This window comes from Microcebus murinus, chromosome 20, assembly GCF_040939455.1.
Source record: "Microcebus murinus isolate Inina chromosome 20, M.murinus_Inina_mat1.0, whole genome shotgun sequence".
Lineage (NCBI taxonomy): Eukaryota > Metazoa > Chordata > Mammalia > Primates > Cheirogaleidae > Microcebus > Microcebus murinus.
This window is the reverse complement of record NC_134123.1, coordinates 9761048-9781664: the sequence shown is the minus strand read 5'-3', so window position 1 is coordinate 9781664 and position 20617 is coordinate 9761048. Positions and strand designations below refer to the sequence as shown.

The following is a 20617-nucleotide window of genomic DNA, read 5'->3' as shown; positions in this document are numbered from 1 at the left end:
GTAACAACACCTGGGTTATTTCAGGGAAGTCGATTTTAAACCACTCATTAAATTTCTATAATGATAATAGTGCTAGTCAGAATCTCTCTTTCTTAAGTTAGATTTATTAGTTAGATTTTTCTCAAAAATACTCATTTGATCTAAATTGTTAAATATATTGACAGAATGTGTTTCATAGCGTTCTCTTATGATTTTTAAAAAATTCTTTCTCAACATGTACTTGTGCTCATTTTTAGATTCTTCAAATTGTTTTTCTCTGAATCAATTATCCTAGAGGTTTTTAAAAATTGATCTTCCTATTTTGCGGTAACTGTAGACTCACAAGCTGTTACAATAAATAACACCAAGAGATCCTGTGTAAAATTCAATGCATTCTATGTCTGTTCATTAACTCAAATTGGTCAATTGACTTGTTCTAGTATTTTACATTTACCCAGTGCCCCCCGTGGTGACATCTTGCAAAGCTGTAGTACCCTACCACAGCCAGGGCGACACTGCTGCAGGTATAGGTATAGAACATTCCCACCACCGCAAGGATTCCTCATTTCTCTCGTTATAGCCACTTCTCCCCCACCCCCACTTCCCTCCCACTCCCATCCTCCCTACCCCTTTAGTCTCTGGAAACTACTAATCTGTTCTCCATTTTTATAATTTTTGTCATTTCAAGAACATATGTAAATGGAATCATTCAGCAGGTACCTTCTGGGGATTGGCTCTTTTCACTTGGCACTTCTCTCTAGAGGAGATTAAGTATGGTTTAAGATGTGTACGGGTGCCAAGCTAAAGAGGGGTGGAGTTGTGTTGGTCAATTTTATGTGGCCAGGCTTGGCCAGGCCAAGATATTTAAATATTTGGTCAAACACTAGTGTGATGTGGCTGCGAGGGTATTTTTTTTTTATAGAGAGAGATTAACATTTAAATCAGTATACTTTGAGTAAAACAGATTACTCTATATATCGTGGGTGAGTTTGTTTCAATCAGCTGAATGCCTTAAGAGAAAACAGACTGAGGTCCCCAAAAGAAGAGGGGATTCTGAATCCAGCCTGTCTTTGGATTCCAGCTGCAACATCAACTTTTCCTGGGTCTCCAGCCTGCAGCCAGCACTGTATGTTTTGCATTTACTGGTCTCTGTAATTGCGTGAGCCAGTTTCTTAAAACCTCTCTCGCTCTCTGTGTGTGTGTTTATGTCACTTCATCACATGTATTATTTTGATGTGTTTAAAGTTTTAAGTGTATAAATTTTGTTCCATACACTTTTGTTTAATTCAATTTTTGCTAATTGAATTCTAAGTTGATTACATTTTAGAGTCTTGCTTTATGCTTCAGTAGATGGTCAGATTGCATACATGTCCCATGTACGCTTGAGAACATATATTCTCTAGTTGGGTATAAAATTCAGTGTATTCTATGTATGTTCAGTAGCTCAAACTTGTCAATTGACTTGTCTCATATTTTACAATCTTACTAATTTGTCTGCTTTATCTATGAATTACTGAGAGAAATGTATTAAGATCTGCAATTATGGATTTTTCATTTTTTTATTGTCACTTTTTCTTTGCATAGATTTGCTGTTATATCATTAGGTGTCTGTAAGTTTAGATTATTATATGTTCCTACTGAACTGTAGCTTTTACCATCATATAATGACTCTCTTTATCTCCTCTAATGTTTTTGTATTAAGGTTTATTTATTTTAATATAAACACAGCAGCTTTCTTTTGTTTGGAATTTGCACAGTGTCTATTTCTATCCTTTGATATTCAACTTTTCTTATACCTATTGCAAACTGCATACCATTGCATTATTAACTTTAGCCATTGTAATAATTTCCTTTAATTTGCAAGTTTAATCTATTTACATCAATTTAATTCTTTGTTAATTTGGATTTATTTCGACCATACATTTTTTGTGATATTTACCCTCATTTTTCCATGTTTTTTTCTCTTTTATGTCTTAGTGCTTGCTTAATTTTTTTTTTTTTTTTTTTTTTTTTTTTGAGACAGAGTCTCGCTTTGTTGCCCAGGCTAGAGTGAGTGCCATGGCGTCAGCCTAGCTCACAGCAACCTCAAACTCCTGGGCTTAAGCAGTCCTACTGCCTCAGCCTCCCAAGTAGCTGGGACTACAGGCACGTGCCACCATGCCCGGCTAATTTTTATATATATATATTAGTTGGCCAATTAATTTCTTTCTATTTTTTATAGTAGAGACGGGGTCTCGCTCAGGCTGGTTTTGAACTCCTGACCTTGAGCAATCCACCCGCCTCGGCCTCCCAGAGTGCTAGGATTACAAGCGTGAGCCACCGCGCCCGGCCGAGTGCTTGCTTAATTTTTAATAAAATTAAAAATTTTAATTAAAATTTTCATAATTTCCATATTTTACCTATTTCTATTCTTTTGATAGTTCCCTTAAAATGTTAATGCAGATAATTAATAAAATCTAAAGTAATCTATATCTCAACCCTAGTCCTGACCAAGGCTTTAACTCTGATCATATCTTTTATGTTACAGTTGCGTAATATTTTAGTTCTACTTGGTTACTGATATGAATTCACTATCTTCTCCTCCTCTTGCTCCTATTTCTCCTTATTTATAGTCAAATTTCTTTTAAAACAATGTTTATCTACCAGCTTATCATTTCATTTATTTACCATTCTACTTGAGTTTTGCTACTTAATTCTGGGTTTGTTTTCCTTTTTCTTGAAGTATGTACTTTAGAGGTTTCTTGAATAAATTGTGAAAACTTGTTTTCATGTGTTTGAAAATAGCTTTATCCTCAATACTTAAAAATTAGCTTAGTTTTTTAAACTCTAGGTTGACAGTTATCTTCTCTTAGCACTTGGCAGATATTATTCCACTGCCTTTGGTGTTGACAAGTTCTGTTCCTTGGCTTTGTTTATTTCTGGCTGCTTTAAAGATCATTCTTCTTTTTGTTTCTGCAGTTCACTATGTTGAGTTGAGATATAGACTTCATTTTGTAAATTTCTCCTTGGGACTCATTATAATTCTGAATCCAAGGGAATCGTATCTATCAACTCTAGAATCTTATTACTAATATCTATTCATTCTTCAAATAATGCCTTTCTCTCATTCTCACTACTGTCTCCTCCAATTCCAATTGAATGTGTATCAATTATTTTCATTCTAATCTTCTTTTTCACATTTTTCTTTCTTTGCCTCTATATACTCCTTTCTGGGCAGTTTCTTCAAATCTATTATGTTTCCTAATTCTTTAAGCTGTGTCAACATTTACCATTTAACTCATCTATTTAGTGTAACATATTGTTTTATTTTCTAGAACTATTTTCCAAGGACCAGCCCACAGACCTCCACCACCTCCCCCCCCCCCCCCACACTCCTCTGTATGTGGAAAAATTGTCTTCCATGAAACTGGTCCCTGGTGCCAAAAAGCTTGTGGACTGCTGCTTTAGAAGTTTTATTTTTAGGAGCCTTTTCAAATTGGTCTTTATTAAGGTACGATGTTCATTTCTCATATTTTCTTCTTATATTTCCTCAGTCTTTAAAATCTTGTTTTAATTTTTATATTCAACAACTCTGTAATCCAGAGATTCTGGGATCTTTTCCTGCTTTTTTTTTTTTTTTTTAATGCTGACTCTTGCCTTATTTCCTTATATATTTTGTAATTGTAGAGCTTTGGTTTGGCTGGGTTTTACTTGGTAATCCAGTACAATTAGGTTGGAGATGTGTCTCTCCAGAGATGTGCATTTTCTTCTAGCAGGTATCCCAGGGAATTTCTTCTTAATTCTCAGCTTGGGGTTTCATAGACCGTATCAATAGTCTAAATTTCAGACTGCAAACATAAATGGGGCCAGGTCTACATTTTAAAATGCTTGGGACGAGGGCAGGGGAAGTTCAGGGCACTTCTGTTTCCACCTATGATAGAATAGCTAGTACTGGACCAGCCTTCTTGCCACAAAAAAATCTATTAAAGTGAACTAAATATATGAAATAACTATTAATGTTTTTGGATTTTGAACAACAGCCAATATAAGATTGTGATCTATAAGAGAAGGCAAACAAATGAGGTGATCCAATGACCACTCTTTCTGTCTAGAGAATTTTCTGGATTGTTTCATAGGGTGCAAGAGCCCAGATAGAACACAGAAGTGTCACTTAGCTAAGGAGACAGAGACTGGATCCTGGGGAGGCTGAGCTGGTTGAAAAGGGTGGAGTATGGTACTGAGAAAAAGGAAGTTGTTTAGGGAAAGAGCTACAGAAATCTGACATGGGAAACCCCTGAAGTCTGCGGTTGATTATTGTTATGGACTGAATCGTGTCTCCCTCCCCAATCCCACCCCTTGAATTCAAACATTGAAACCCTAATCCTCAATGTGACTGTATTTGAAGATGGGGTCTTTAGGGAAATAATTAAGGTTAAATGAGGCCTTAAGAGTGAGGTCCTACTATGATAGAACTAGTGTCCTTATAAGAAGAGCAAAAGATACTAGAGCTCTCTCTACACACACATATGAAGAGGAGGCCATGTGAGGACAACGAGAAGGCAGCCATCTATAAGCCAGAAGAGAACCCTCACCAGGAACCAGCCCTGATGGCTTCTTGATCTCAGACTCCAGCCTCCAGAGCTGTGAGAAATAAATTTCTGTCGTCTAAGTCTCCCAGTCTGTAGTATTTTGTTATGGCAGCCTAAGTAGGCTAATACAACTATTAAGCTGCACGTGCTTAGGGCAAGACTCCATGAGGCCAGATAAGGAACATCTAAAGGGGAAAGAAAAATTACTGAAGAAAGAACACCTACAAAGGAAGCTGGGAGTTGAATAACTACTGGAGCTCACACTGCTTGTGACGGCAACGGCTTTGACTGTTGAACAGCCAGGTTGCAGAGACCTTGTTGAACGCTCAGGACATTCAAAAGAGACCCCAGAAAGGCCACACCTTATGTGTAAGGCTAATCTAATCCTACAGTAAAGAATACTATAGACACTTTCTAACAAAACTTTAAAATAAGCTTCAAAAGAATCAGGCTGATATGCAAGTAAATTAACTATCTGGCAGAACAAAACTCAACACTCTATAAGGATGATAGCCAAATTTAGACGCTCAATAAAGTAGCACCTCTAATGTCCAGGATATAATACAAAACTATTAGACATGTGAAGAAGGAAATATGGCCCATCATTAGGAGAAAAATCAGCCAATAGAAATAGAAGCAGGAATGATAAAGACAAAATAGGAAACAAGGACTTTGAAACTACTATTATAAATATATTCCAGAAATTTAAGAAATCTGCAAACACAATGAGAGGAAAAATAGGGATTCTCATTAGCCAAACAGAAACTTTAAAAAGAACCCACTGAAAATTCCCAAAGCAAAATATGTAGAATCTGAAGCAAAACATTTATATTCCAGAAGAAACAATCAGTGAACTTGAAGTACAATAAAAATTATCAAAACTGAAGGACACAGGAAAAGGAAAATGAGACTCAGTGACCTGTGGAACAATCTAAGTAAATGGTCTAAGATACATGTAATTGGAGGAGAGAAATGAGAAAGATTAGGGGCAGAAAAGTTATTTGTAGAAATAATGGATGAAAATTTTCCAAATTTGATGGAAACTCCAAACTATAGATTCAAGAAGTTCAATAACACCCAAAAGGATAAACACAAAGAAAATCACACCAAGGCAAATCTTAATAAAATTTTTCAAAACTATTAACAAAGAAAACAATGTGAACAGTAGCCTGATGATAAAAAACACATTATATACAAGATATCTATGAAAAGAATTATTGCTAATTTCTCATCAAAAACAATCAAAGATGACAATGGACTCTTTCAAGAGCTGAAAGAAAAAAATCAGCCTAGAATTATGTAACCAGCAAAAATATGATCCCAAAATGCAAGCAAAATAAAGACATATTTAGATAAAAGAAAGCTGAGAGAAATTATTATCAGAAGATTTGGGCTACCAGAATTGTACAAGGAAGTTCTTCACACTGAAAAAAAAAAATGATAAAAAGGTGGAATTACATAAAAAATGAAGAGTGCCAGAAACAATACATATATAGATAAATATAAAATATCTTTTCTCCTCAGATTCTTACTTTCTCTCAAGGGTGGTTGACTGTTGACAACAAAATTGGTAAGAGTGTCTTGTGGGGTTTAGAAGACACAGAAGATGTATGATAACAGCACAAATGATGGGGTGAGGAAAAATGAGAGTATATTGCTGTAAGGTTCATACATTCTAAGTGAAAAAGGATACTATGTTAAAGATATATGCTGTAAGCTCTGGAGTAACTATTAAAAATAAGTAATTATAGGTAATATTCCCAAAGAAAATATAAAATGATAAAAATTTTTATAAATTAATGCATCCAAAGGAAGTCAGGAAAGAGAAAGTTCAAAGAACAGAGGGAACAAACAAAAAACAAAAAGCCAGACAAGATGCAAAATAATCATATTGATAATTACATTAAATGTAAATGGACTAAATGCTCCAATTAAAAGACAAAAATTGTCAGACAATAAAAAAGCAAGGTCCAAATGGGCCACAAAATATTCATTTAAGAGATGCATTTTAAAAATAAAGACACAAACGGGTTCAAAGTAAAAGGATGAAAAAAGATAAGCCATGTAAAGACTAACCATAAGAAAGTTAGCATGGTTGGAGTGGCTATGTTAAAAAGAGAAGTATTACTAGAATTAATGAGTAATATTTCATAATGATTGAAGAGTCAGTTTATCAAGATTAGCTAAAAATCATAAATGATTATGAACCTAATGGCAGAACATCAGACAAACTGACCTTTGAGAAAACCACAATCATAGTTGGCAATTTCGATATCCTTCTTTCAGTAATTATAGAACAAGTAGACAAAAAAAATAGATTAGGATAAAGAGGACCTGTGTAGCACTACCAACTAACTGAATCTAACATACATTTATGGAATATTATACCAAACATTTGCAGAATATACATTCTTTTCAAGGGCACATGGCACATTCACCAAGACATATTAATACATAGCGTAGGCCATAAAATGAGTCTCAAAACATTTAAAATAATTGAAGTTAAAAAAATATATATCACAAATTACTCCTAACTCCCTACCAAACCAGCACCCAAGCCAAGACAGAAGAATTTCCTCATTGTCTTTCTTTGCCAGAAGATGGATTTTTCTAGTTCATTCTTTTACTGAGTATAGGCCTTCCAATGTCTGTTTCTTCTCCCCTGACTTCTCAATTCCAAATCCCCATCTTAATTAAAAAACCATGTCTTATGTCTCCCATTGCTAAAAATACTCAGCCCCTTTGTTACTGAGATTGACAAGGGTCTAAGGACAACTGTTACTTTGATGCCGCCATGCAGTTTTCTGCTTTTCCACTCCCTTTTCACTCCTGGCCGTGGAGCACTTCCCTCAGTCCCTGAGTGCTCGTCTGTGCTTTATAAAATATGTTTGCAATGTTCTGTTCAACATTCTAGGGGTTTTGTGGTCAGAAGGCTCTCAGATGATCTAGTTTCCATGCTTCTGGAACTTAAAGCACATCACATAATTCTTTGGATATTTTAGGGGTTTGAGTTACATTGGCCTAATCAAAATCCCCTCATTTAGACAGCCTTGGGTTTGAACTCCAGCCCTGGTATTCACCACTTACATAAACCGAGCAAGGGATGAAACTTTTCTGTGCCTTTGTTTATATATAAATTTTAGGGATCATAAGTCCAGGTCTTCCAGTTTGTTGTAAAGATTAGTCCCTATGCTTATATCCTATATGACACAATGAGCAAAAGATAATGTTATTGCTATTCACTCATTTATCAAATACTGAGTGTTTACTGTGTGTCAGGCATACCTTCTAAGTGCTAGGAATAACAGACAGGAAAAGTATTAAACAAATAAATAATTTCACCTAAATTGAAATGCAGTAACAAAAAGGATAATAGGATGGACAATGTCTGTAGAAACATTTTTCTGATTAGTGATGGGAATTCCTATTTGATGTGAGATTTGATTTAACATATGAATATATACAAAAACATTCTAAAGTTAGATTGTGGTAATGGTTACATCACCCTGGGAATATTCTAAAAACATTGAATTGTATACACTCTAAATGGGAAAATTGTATGTAAATTATATCTCAATGAAGCTGGTTTTTAATAAATCTGAATGAAGACAGGAAAGGCAGGCAAAAATCTTAGGGCAAGAGCATTTTAGCCAAGGGAACAGCAATACAGATTCTGAGGCTGCAGTGGGGCTATAGCCAATTTGAGAAAAAGAAAGATTTGGTGGTGGGACGTTAGTAAGGGAGGAGATAGGAGACAGTTGAGATCTATACTGTAGGTGCGAGTCAGACCAGATATGCCTTTATAGGCCACATTGAAAAGTTTGGATTTTATCCAAAGTGCAATGGGTAGCCTTTGAAAAAAAATTAACTGGACAAGTGATATCTGGTTTATGCTTTCAAATGGTCAGCCAAGGTTTCCGTGAGGCAAGAGCATGAATAGGAGAGAAAAAGTACAAGCAGGGAGAACAGCTACACTGAGGCCCTACATAGTCCAATTTTGACTTGGTGCTTAGTTCTATCAAACTCTACTTTATTGATTATACATTTATTCTGAGAGCAGAGATGTAAGTGAAATGGCCATCACAGCAGAGGGACCAATAAGAAGTAGAGAATTCATGCTTCCCCTACCCACAAAGGAAAAAGGTTATTTCAGCATTCTGAAGGTCGACTCGCCTTTGATTTCCAGTACCCTGTGTTATTCATATACGAAGATGTCCCCATCTTCAGCTGGCCAGCAGGAGAGTGAGGAGTGCTACCCCTGCTAGACTGTGGTTCACTTATCTTTTTCCCAACTCAATCACTGCTCAGAACCATTCTGAACCACCTCTGTCTTCCTTCCATTTAAGAACTAAGTCAAAATTTGAAACCACCAGTAGAAAAATATGTGGCAAAAGCTAAATCCATAAATTCTATAAATCGGACAGCTGTGTTGCTTCACATAAGTGATTAAAATGGCTTTTGGAATCAGACAAAATTTGGTTTAATTCTAGGATCTGCCATTTAATGAGTGACTTAGGGATAATACTTAAACTTCCTTCAATAAACCTAGAGACAAAAATATCTATGCTTCATTGAGTGTTCAGATGAGTTGATGCTGTAAATCACTTAGCACAATGCCTGATATATAGTAAGTACTTCAAATTGGTAGCTATTATTATAACTATTATTGGTTATTATAATAATTAATAAGTCTGTTACTTTTATGAAGGGAAAAATAAATATTTTTAAAAGATGAAATCCACTTGCCTTTAAGAGACATGAACCTGTTAACCACTACATAAACTTAAAATTACCATACTCTATGTAAGCTAGGGCAATAATGTCAAATTTTTCCCATAATAAAATTAATTAGTTTAAATTTTAATAATTATAAAATCTTCAGGGGATTTCTCATTTTAAAATTCAAAACATATAAATAAATCTCTTAGCAAACTATTCCTAATTATGAACTAGTATGAAGTATTGAATTGGATGTTTTCAATAGTCCCAAAATGAAAAACCAAACTCACATGTTCAATATCAGAAGAATGACTACACATAGTACATTATAGCTTTTCAAAGGAATATTAGGTACACTTACTAAAATTTGCACTTACAGAGAATTTTAATGACATTGGAAAACATTATACTACCAGTGAAACAGTGGGATAGAAAACAACATATAAATTATTATTTTGAGGCTGTATGGTCACCTAGCAAAAAAGAGTGGAGTAAAATATGTCAAAAATTAATAATAGTTGATTTAGGGTGGTGGAAGTAAACATGATTTTTTTCTGTTTATGCTTTTCTCCACATTTTATTTTTCTAATGTGCATAGATTCTTTTATAGTAATGAGAAGAAAATGATAAAGTTAACATGTTATAAAAAAACTAGCAAGCTGGGTGTCAAGGTACAGTGGAGACGATTTGTTGGAACAGGAGCTGGTCCTTGCACGGACACTTGAGCGGTCTATCGGGAGAGAATGATTACTCAGAACAAGAGTTACATCACATGGGACAAAAAGGGCAATACCTCTTCAGGTTATTACCCTATTTACCAAAGTTGTGATACGTATATTGAATATATATCGAGACCTTTGTGAAGGCCTTTGCCTCTATCAAGCCCTAACATAGTGCTTATTTATAACTCTGATATAACAATTTAAGAAAAAAAAATTAAAAAGTCTTCCAAGTGAGCAGAAAAGGAAAAAAAAAAAAAAACCCATGATTTGTAAATGTGTCTGCTTTCCTAGGGAATGGTTTCCTACTGTATCTTTCTATCCACTTTACTGATTGCTATATAAAAGACAAATATACCCAAGGACTTTTGTAGTAGAGAGCTCATCTGTTCCAATATAGTCAATGCCCCTCTATTTTAGCACCAATTAATTGCCTTTAATTAACCACCTTACATTTGGTAACAGTCTGAAGGGGAGAGTTCCCGAGTCTGGGAATCAGATAGCTTTGCTGCTGTGCCTCATGCAGAGAGCAGTCCGTATGTCTTCTAAAAGGGAGGCAGTCTCCTTTAAATATCCATTAGTGTTACATCTACTAACTACCAGTCTTCTGAGGCTCTAAAAGCAGTGGCGGAGGAGGATTAAACATACACAAAGCAAGCAACTTGGTCTATAAGCATTCAGTATGTCATTCTCCTTCAACAGAACTGTTTTGATGGAAATATTTTCACTTAGAGGTTTTAGGATCCAGTATTTCTCATTTCAAATAGCTTTTTTCAAATTATTATGTAACATTAAAATTATTATATACAACCATAGTGTGTTTAACTGATTTAATAATATTTAATTTCTTACTGGAAGTCATAAGAGGAGAAAAGCCTCTTTGAAAGAAATATTTCTTAGCAGGGCATGTAAGTAGAGGCTTGGTCTGTAATAGTACTGATGATCATGACCTGTGTTATTACATACGACTCAATCAGGCAAAAGTCATCTTCTTTACGAATAACTATTGCTACTTTGGGCAAAATTTGTGTTTTCATTAGAGTAAAATCATGTTTGACATTTCATAAAGCTTTAAGGCAGAAGAAAATGATTAATCATATTCATAAATATGCAAACATACTTAAACTATGATATTAACAAAGCATACTACATTTGAGACAAAATGGCAAAACCATAATTTTTTAATTGCCAAGAATTTTATGTGGCAAGTTTATTTATTCAGTAACATCATCATAAAGTAGAAATATTACATTCACAAAAGTAGAATTAAAAGGTATAAAATATTACTTTAAAACAGGAAAATAATGAAGTCACTTTCAAGAGTCTCATAGAAAGCCTTGAATTTACAAGGCTACTCTTTCATGTTTAATAGGATTAATATATGTTTTTACTGTGACAAAAAGCAATCATGATACCTGAGTATTAAATACATTCACTGCATACAACAAACACTATTATAATGTACCTCCTAATCATTTCAGCAGTTGTTTCAGTTCATTTGACAACTTGTCTAAATAGCTTTAAAACATACAAAAAGCAAATTGTTACATAAACTTAAGGATGAAATTTTCTAGTATTCAATTATCCAAATACATATTTACCCATTAAAGTAGAACACTGCTTAATATGTAAAATTAGTTTGAAATCATGACTCTTGATTAAATATACATTCCAAAACCTCTCATGAGACTTTTCAACTTCAAAACTGACTTTAAAATACTAGCTTGGGGGTGAATTACCAATACATTCAGAAATATAGCCAAAACAAAGAGTTTTATTTCAAAGACTGAATTCAGACCATAAACCAACTATTTTTGTACATTATATTAATAAATTGGTTCTTTGTTCAGAATCTCAAACATAAATGATATTAACGATATACATGCATGAGACTTAATAAAAATGGCACTTCAGGGAAATTATTGCTTAGCCTAAGGGAAAAATGTTATGGTTGGATTCCTGCCTGGGGCTTAAATTGTGGTCTTGCATTTATAAAGCAGGTTTTTGGATTCTCTAGCTTTTGGTGATACTTTGGAACCTTTTGTGTTTTCCATGTAGCTATTTCACACAAGCTCTAAAATTTGAGAGGACACTTAACAAAATAAAATTTCCACTTGGATGGCAAAACTTATTAATTCTAATATTATATAAATAGAACAAATCTGATTCCTTCATTGGACAAGTGCTACATTCTGAGCCATCTAACTCAAATTAAATTCAACTCTGTGGCAAACAATTCATTTTCTCATTAGGCAATTAATGTTACCTTCAATAAGGCAATTCCCACTTAGTCTTTGGACACAGCAGTTGTCTTTAAAACAAAGTTCTAAACCTGTAGTTCATGTAAAAGGATATGATTTGCTTAGCAGGAGGTTAAGAAAATCTGCAACAGAGATACATGATAAAGAGAACATGAGTTCTTAAGAAGTTAGTTGCATTTAATTAAATAGTGGAGCTCTCCCTACATTCAGTGATCTACAAAACTGAAATTTAAATGGAAAAATGAATCTGTGAAATTAAAGGTATAAAATTCTGCAGCGCTTCTCAGATTCTTCATTCTTATTTCCAGAATGGGAAGAGATTAAAGATAACAGAATATTACTATTTTTTAGAAGAAAGTAGATTAAAAAGGGTTTATACTTCTTAATCTCTTTACAGTATTGATCAATGCTCACCAGTAAATAGTAAGACTACTGCGTTCATTTGAATATGCAAATTAAACTGGAAAATCCATAAAAATATATTTATTGCCACTAAAACCAATCAGTAAAGCACAATATAACACAAAAGAAAAGAAATATTGCTTGATATTAATATATGCAGGTTAATGAAAGCATTTTTAGTAAAAAAGCCTTTCATTTTTACAAAAAAGCTTTCCATTTTAAACATGATTACTCAACAAATATATTAAAAACACTACCAATAAATGCCCTTACAGTTTCCAGTGCAAGCCACTGTGTTTTCCTTATTGGGAATACAGCTTTTAGTCATCTTTTTTGGCTGAGATACTCTCTTCATGCTTTTCTGGACTGACTTTATTACTTGCAATAGAGGGAGTTGTCTGGACTTCTTTTGGGAGTGAAAACACATGGCAGGTTTGAAGGTCTAAGTATGTTGTAAATATCTTAGCATACTCTGGATGCTTTAGGGCAAATCTTTGAAATTCCTCTAGAAAAGGAGGGAAAAAATCCAATAAATTAGGGTGAATCTTCTTTTGGCATGAAGCAGATTAACAAATGACCCTAATAATACAGTTATTACAAACTTCTGTTACTCATAAACATTGCTGATGGAAATATAAGTTGTACAACCAGTTCGGAAGGCAGTTTTTCCATTATCTAGTCAAGCTGAAGATATGCATACTCTATGACCCATTCATTCTATTCCGGGGTATAAAACCTAGAGAAATTCGTGCATATTGTGTATAAAGTGAAGAAGAGTAGTGGTTATCAGAGGATTTTTGAAAAGCAAATGGATAGAAATAGGATATTGAGTTAAAATCCTTTTGTGATAAAACCAAAAAGCAAGCTGATGTAAAGATTATGTTCCCTTCATTCTAATAAGCTCAATAACGTTTCTCTACCCCAAAAGAAGAGGGTAGAGAAACTTCAAAATCGAGGGCAGTCTCATATTTCAGGAATTCCAGGTTATTAGACTGTTGAGATTCAAATATTATAGTTAACTTAGTAAGCCTTCATATACATATCCCTGAAATCTACCTCTATCTCAGTTTCTAAATCTAGAACACTTTTTATGACACATTAGACTACCTAATAACTCTGGAAGATAAAAATAGGTCTTAGTGATGAGGAAGTCACCAGATTGAGCTGAAACCATTCTTTGCAATTGCAACATTATTTTGCATTAATAGACCACTTTATATTTCCAAATCAGGCAAGCTATTAATTGTTCTTTCTTAACATCCAAAATAACGGTTCATTTGCATGAATCTATTTCAACGATGAAGACACAGAGGACTCAAGTGACTTCTAAGATTAAGTGAGCAAGACAGTTGATCTGCTAAAACCAAGAACTATAATTTTAAGACTTGTGCTCTGTTCAAAAGATCAAGATCCTCTGTTGGAAAGTCAATGGCTTTGAAGAGTAACTAATTTCTAGAATTGCTATGATTGTCTCTAAGTGGAATTTGAACATTAATTTGGTTAATGGGAAACCATGAATTAAAGGATCACATTTAACCAATTTAAGTGGTCACATTCATGACACATGTCAATACCTATTTCTTTTAGTAGAATTATACTTAAATACCTTGAACATTCCTGCAAAAGAAGCAGACTTACATAATATTGGGGAAGGGGAAAGCTCCATAAATTCTGAACATAAAGAGGTTGAACTCTAAAAAACAAAGATTTCCCTAAAAAATTACTTAAATTGACAGGTAAAATTAAGTCTATCTAAAAATAATTTTTAGTATTAGTTTCCGTTAAAATAGTTATCCCAATAGTTTTATGCAATATGGTAGTTCAGAGTAATAGTCTTACTTATTGGAAGGCAAATGGTTAGAGAAGAATTAGCACACATGGGTTTATGACTCATAAGTTTTATCTCAGTATATATGCTTTTCCCATGTTATCCTTTCTATTTTTTTAAATGAACTCAATAGATTAAGTGCCGTAGGCATTTAATTACCTAAAATAAAACCCTGGGCAGCCCAAATGACAGTAATTAAAAACAGAGAGTAAGAGAAGTATGTGATCTACTTTCTGCATCCCATGAAAGTTAACAAGCAGAAAGTCTCTGAAAAGGAAAAAGTAATTAAAGAGGAATCTGCCCTAGCTTGGGAGGAATGACTGGGAAGGATAAGCCAGCCCGACACCCATGACCACATCAAACCCAAGGCAGGGAAACAACCATCTAGGCCCCTGCACTGAGATGTGTTTCTCAACGACCGCACTTTGAAATACATGGAAACTGATGGACCATCCTTCAGCCTGTGCAACTTGTTTTGACGTGTGGACTTGCGCCATCAGGAGGAAGGATGGTCGCTGATGGACAGATCTGCCACTTTGCCACAAGGTCTTTCTCCATGATAGTCCCTAACTCACAGGGGTTGCTATCAAGATGGTATGAGACAATGGATATGAAGGCTTACATAAACTGTTAACTGTAAATGTCAATAAATGGTTTAGCTACTATAATTATTGCTGGTATCTCAGTCCATATTTCTCTATAGTAGTTACAACTGAGCTAACTTGCTCAGTTTTGCGTGGCCATGCTGACAGAAGAAAGGAAAAGCCCTTCGAGGAGGGGCCGCAGATATTAGAAGCACCAAGATATAAAGTCAAGGGTGCAGGCTGTAAAGCCAAGACTATCTTGGCTTTTGAATCCTGGCTCTGAAACTCTTTAGCTGGATGCTCTTAGATAAATTACTTTAATTCTTTGTATCTTAGTAAAATAAGAATAATTAAGAATATTGATTAGGCTGGGTATAGTGGCTCATGCCTATAATCCCAGCACTTTGGGAGGTCCAGGAAGGAGGATCACTTAAGGCCAGGAGTTTGAGACCAGCCTGGGCAACACAGCAAGACCCCCGTCTCTACCAAAAAAAAAAAAAAAAAAAAAAAAAAGAAATGAATGCTGATTAAATAGGTGTGCTACAAAGATTAAATGGGTTAATATATACAATATATAGAAGAATGTCCTAAGTCCTCAATAATTAGATGCTACTATTATTATTACACCACTATTATTATTATTACATTATTACTGTTATTAATATAATTAAGGGTTACAACACTCTTGAGCATCAATCCATAGTCTAGATGTTCTCCTTGTAAACTGAATCAGGAGGCCAAATTGCCTACTCACCATAGGAAATAGAGTCCCCTTGGGCTATTTCCTTGAAAAGACCAGAAACATCAAGGTCAGGGACTCCAAGGGAAGCCTGCAGAATGGTGGAAAATTCTTCCTCGGTTATGTAGCCATCCTCATCAACATCAAAGAGCTGAAGGAAAAAGAAAATAAAATATAAGAATGAGCTCCCCCAGAGCAATAGTGATGTGAAATAATCTTAGAAAATAAAATCTTTAATAATCCAAACATTCATTGTGCCAGGGGCTAGGAATATGTATATGAAGAGAATATGGTCTCTGCTACCATCACAACTTCTAGTTTGGTGGTGGAAAGAGACAGAATTAAAGTAGGGGCTATATGGATAGTAAGTATTATAGCATGGAGGGACATGGCAGTTCTGTGGGGAGCACGATGAATCCTACCCAGAGAGATCAGAGAAGGCTTTCCAGGAGTTTGACATTTGACCTGGGTCTTAGAAGATGAAGAGATGTTCCCAGAATATATAAAGGATGGCAAGAGATCGTCTGGTGCTCCAGTCATAAGACAGAGACAAGCAGGAACCAGATCATAGTGGATCTAGAGCTCCTCACCCGATCCTGTAGGATTATACTGGAAGGTTAGGTAATGTGAACATAGGTGAACTGAGAGAATCTTTGAGGTGGGGTGTAGAGGCTCAATTGGGGGCAGGAGGTTGATAAGACCAGAGGCAGAAAAATCAAGTAAGAGTATGGGGTAGAGAAGTAGGAAGGATGGGAAAGGGCAGAATTCATTAAGAAAAAAAAAAGGAAGACAGGACTTGTATACCAGTAAGAGGTTTGTAGTGAGGAAAAGTAAGGAACCAGAGATAGCTGAGGTTTCCAGGCTTGGGCAACTGGGTGAAAGCTGGTTACATTAACCAAGAGTAGGAAAGTAGTCAAAAGAGTGAGTGCCAAATGAGATCAAGAGTTGGAGCTGGATAGGATTAATTTGAGTTAGAGATGCCAAGATTAAGTAAGAGATTCAGCATATCAGTTAGGAGACTGATGAGGCCTGAGATATGAATTCCAGTAAGAACTAAAACTATGGCTGTGTTTGAGCTTATCTGTAGAGAATGTATTATACAAAGCAGAGCAAAGGCCTGGGAACAGCAATAGTCGAGGTGTGAGTGGGGAACTGACAGAGAAGACTGAGAAGAAGCAGTCAGACAGGAGGACAGGAAAGAAAGCATGCCTCTTGGAAGGTAAGGGAAGGTTTTCAGGAACGAGGAAGAGATTCTGACAATGTAAGAGCCAACAGTAGAATCCCATAGAAAGGCCAAGCAAGAAGCAAAAAGATTTGCTGGATTTAGTAATTAGGAGATCCTGATGACTTCAGTAAACACGGTTTCAGGGACCTGGAAGCCAGATGATGATGAGAATCAAGGGACGAACAGAAGTGAAAAGTGAGGGCAAGAGGTATGGACTCTTCTTTTAAGAAATTATGGCATAAAGGGAAAAAGATAAAGAGGACAGTAGCCAAGCACAAAAGGAGGTTGTCTTTAGGAAGGGAGAAGCTAGACATGTTTATAGGCAAGAGAGAGGGGTAGACTGAAAAGTCAAGTAGCACAATAGGAGTAAGTGATAGATAATGAATATCACATAATCAAACTCCTCTCTAGGTCTTAAGAATATTTAATAATACGAGCACTGACTCTTTATAGGCACTGATCAAGAGTGTTCAGATCACCTTATACATATTAACTCGACCCTTACAACAGTGTTATGTCAGACAGGTGCCACTGCCAACCCTATATGAGAAAACTGAGGCGTGAGGATGTTAAGTCCTCATAAGTTCCGTAAGGTCACACAACTTGCAGGTGGTAGATCTGGCTTTCAAATGCAGACAGATAATATCTAGGGTTCCTGCTGTTGAGGAACCCTAACAACTAAATACAAGATGACCAAATATAAGATGACAAACAGAAAAACAGGTATTAGATGAGGTGTGATAATCATGAAAAGAATAATATGCAAATATTGAATAGTGTTTTAATTGTCCATGAGGAAGGAGTGAAAAAATATAACTTGAAGTTGGGATTTGTTGCTCTCAAGTGAGAAAGCACTGGCTGCTAGTCTATTTCCTACCACCCAGCCCCTAACTGGGAAATAAGATAGCTGGAAAGTGAAAACTAAATTAGCATTTATTTCCAAAAGCTTTAGATCCTGGGCTCTTTCTGCACCTTGGAATTTAAACAGTAACTGCCAGGACTCAGTCACAGCTCTCTCCTCACAGACTTTAAACTTTCTTCAAAGGTATTCTATTCCTAAATAATTCCCACCAACTCATCTTAACAATCTAAGTTCTTGCCAGGTTTGGTGCTTTGGTGGCTCTCACTTCTTTTTTTCTTTGTTTTTTTTGAGACAGAGTCTCACTCTGTTGCCCGGGCTAAAGTGCCGTGGCATCAGCCTAGCTCACAGCAACCTCAAACTCCTGGGCTCAAGCGATCCTCCTGCCTCAGCCTCCGGAGTAGCTGGGACTACAGGCATGCGCCACCATGCCTGGCTAATTTTTCTATATATTTTTAGTTGGCCAATTAATTTCTACTTTTGTAGTAGAGACAGGGTCTCACTCTTGCTCAGGCTGGTCTCGAACTCCTGACCTTGAGCGATCCGCCTGCCTCGGCCTCCCAGAGTGCTAGGATTACAGGTGTGAGCCACCGCCCACGCCCGGCCTGGTGGCTCTCACTTCTGTGTAAGTTCCCTTCATGTGGTCCACACGGGAGACTTCTACTTCCTCTACATTTGTCCTTTGCCACAACTATCCCAGATCACTACCCTCACTTCCCCTCAGCTCCATGTCCCTCACCTACTCATCACTCCCTGCTACAAAGTTCCCAGATCTAAGGTAAACCCCGTGATCTGGGGTTTACCTGGTAGAATGTTTACTACCCTAGTTTCCTTTGGGGGAATGATATCTCCCCATTGCATAGAATACTGTGGGACTCTTAATCAAAACATCCTTTTTCTCCTATTAAGCATATGGCCCAAGACCATTTGGATCCTCCCTGGAATGTGAATTAAGAACAGAGTTGGAGTTGGCTCATTTTAAGTGCAGTGCCCAGGGCAGGGTGTAGGGTAGTTCCTGCAGCCTGGACCTCTGGAGCAGCCTGATTCTGAGTTTTTCCTTGAGTCTTCTCCCTGCCCTTTCAACTAATTCCACTTTGGCATCCATCAGCCAGAGTGTATCCTATTGCTTGCAACTGAAGAATCCCAACTAGTATTCTAACTCTAATGGTCACTGGGAAGTGAAATTTTGAGATAAAAGAGATAAAAGATAAAAGATGGGAAGTTACCTGTGAAGTGCTACCCAAATAAAAGGCTGTTAAGGATCCTATATGTAAAAGGATACTACTAAATGAAAAATAAAGCTATGCAAAAATATTTCCAAAACATAAAACACATCTGAAAAGGAAGGTTAAAAAATAACCAATGTAAAGCATGAGTCTTGCCTTACTGCAAGAAAAGCTAATTATACTGTTAAGTCCTCCTTCCTTCCTTTTTCCTTACCCTCAACCAAACCAAGGTCTAGGCTAGATTAAAATCTCATGACTTCTTTAAAAAAAATAATTACTGTGATTAAGGGCCAGATTTTCTATCATGTCTTTCATTGGTAAACCAAAAGTGACCATTTACCCAGCTAAACTTATAATTATACACATACAATCCCAAAACAGAAACAGAAATATCTAGATTGGAATAAGTTAGCTATGTGTGTAATTTTAGGTTTTATGATGAATAAGTCTGTAAAAGCTAAAGGTTTTCAACTTTGGAAAAAGTCTGGCCCTTGCCTTATAAGCATCTGCTAAGCATCAACCACTGAGGTTCTTGGGCCTGGCAGTTCACCCAGATTAAACCAATCTGAAATAAAAAGTAAACTCAGGGTTCTTGTGTCAATGACAGAGCACATGAAAATTCCTGAGACTATCCTTGGTGGCCTCTAAGACATGAAAAAGAACTCTTGGAGGAAAAGAGTCTTTCTAGATAATAAAGGGAAAGCAAAACTTGTTGGAGTCACAGTTGGTATTCTTCTCTGACAAAGGCAGGAAAAAATAAGAGTAGGAAATGGGACCAGAGAAGATGCTCAGCTCTCCTGCTGGACAGATGCAAAGAGACCAAATAAATGGCTGCACAACAAGAGTCAATATACACAGCTTTGTAAGACAAGTAGGGAAATCTAGTTTCTGTTTTACTTGAAATCTGACCATACAAGCGTAGAACTCAAAGGGAATATCATATTTAAATACTAATTAGATGAAGCACCTTTACTCTCAGAACCGAAAACGCACTTTGGAAATATATTCTTCCCTTTTCTTTTGCACTTGTAAGTGGTAAATGGAATCTGAGTCTTCACAATTCAAGCTTTCATCAAGCTCTGTGGGCACCAGGGACATGGGTTTTGTTCACCTGCTCCCAATTTAGATCCCTGTTACTTCTGTGAAAACATATGTGCTACTATAGGAAGATAAGTGGGGTAGAAACTGGGGGCATTTATGATGGTGTTCACCTCATACCACGATGACAAAATAAATTCCATCAGGAAAATACCACTTAAAATATCTCAGACATACAAAATGAGAAAAAAAGGATAGATCAGAACTTTCCAGATAGTGAATTAGGATGACTAGTGACAGGTGGTGTTTATTTATAAACCTCCCTTTGGGGCTTCAAAATGGAAAGGCTGAAAAGAAATAATTTTTTAAGTTAATTTGTTAAATTACCTGCTCTTCAATCTTGATGCTGTTAACTAGGCTGCTTTCAAAGACTTTTTACTTAAACGAATGTTTGTGTTTTCTTTATTCTC

The 20617-nt window shown here is 35.9% G+C and overlaps 1 protein-coding gene and 1 long non-coding RNA gene across 4 annotated transcripts in view; one reads left to right on the top strand and one right to left on the bottom strand.

Annotated features, from left to right (window-relative positions):
• The first annotated feature begins 788 nt into the window (after positions 1-788).
• Positions 789-20617, top strand: part of LOC142862607 (uncharacterized) — a 61452-nt gene continuing 41623 nt past the window's right edge. Inside the window, exon 1 of the long non-coding RNA XR_012913674.1 lies at positions 789-1105. This is a non-coding gene — a long non-coding RNA (uncharacterized LOC142862607). The remainder of the gene's footprint in view (positions 1106-20617) is intronic.
• The window catches only part of LPCAT2 (lysophosphatidylcholine acyltransferase 2), a 65442-nt gene continuing 55973 nt past the window's right edge, over positions 11149-20617 (bottom strand). Inside the window, exons 13-15 of one of the 3 annotated variants that reach the window (XM_012755951.2) lie at positions 15815-15950; positions 12922-13153; positions 11149-12368 (exon numbers count right to left, since the gene is read on the bottom strand). In XM_012755951.2, the coding sequence (XP_012611405.2) occupies positions 12969-13153; positions 15815-15950 (321 nt within the window). In that variant the 3' untranslated portion in view covers positions 11149-12368; positions 12922-12968. Of the gene's footprint in view, positions 13154-15814; positions 15951-20617 lie in introns of all 3 variants that reach the window. The other 2 variants (XM_012755950.2, XM_012755952.2) reach the window with 2 other exon arrangements.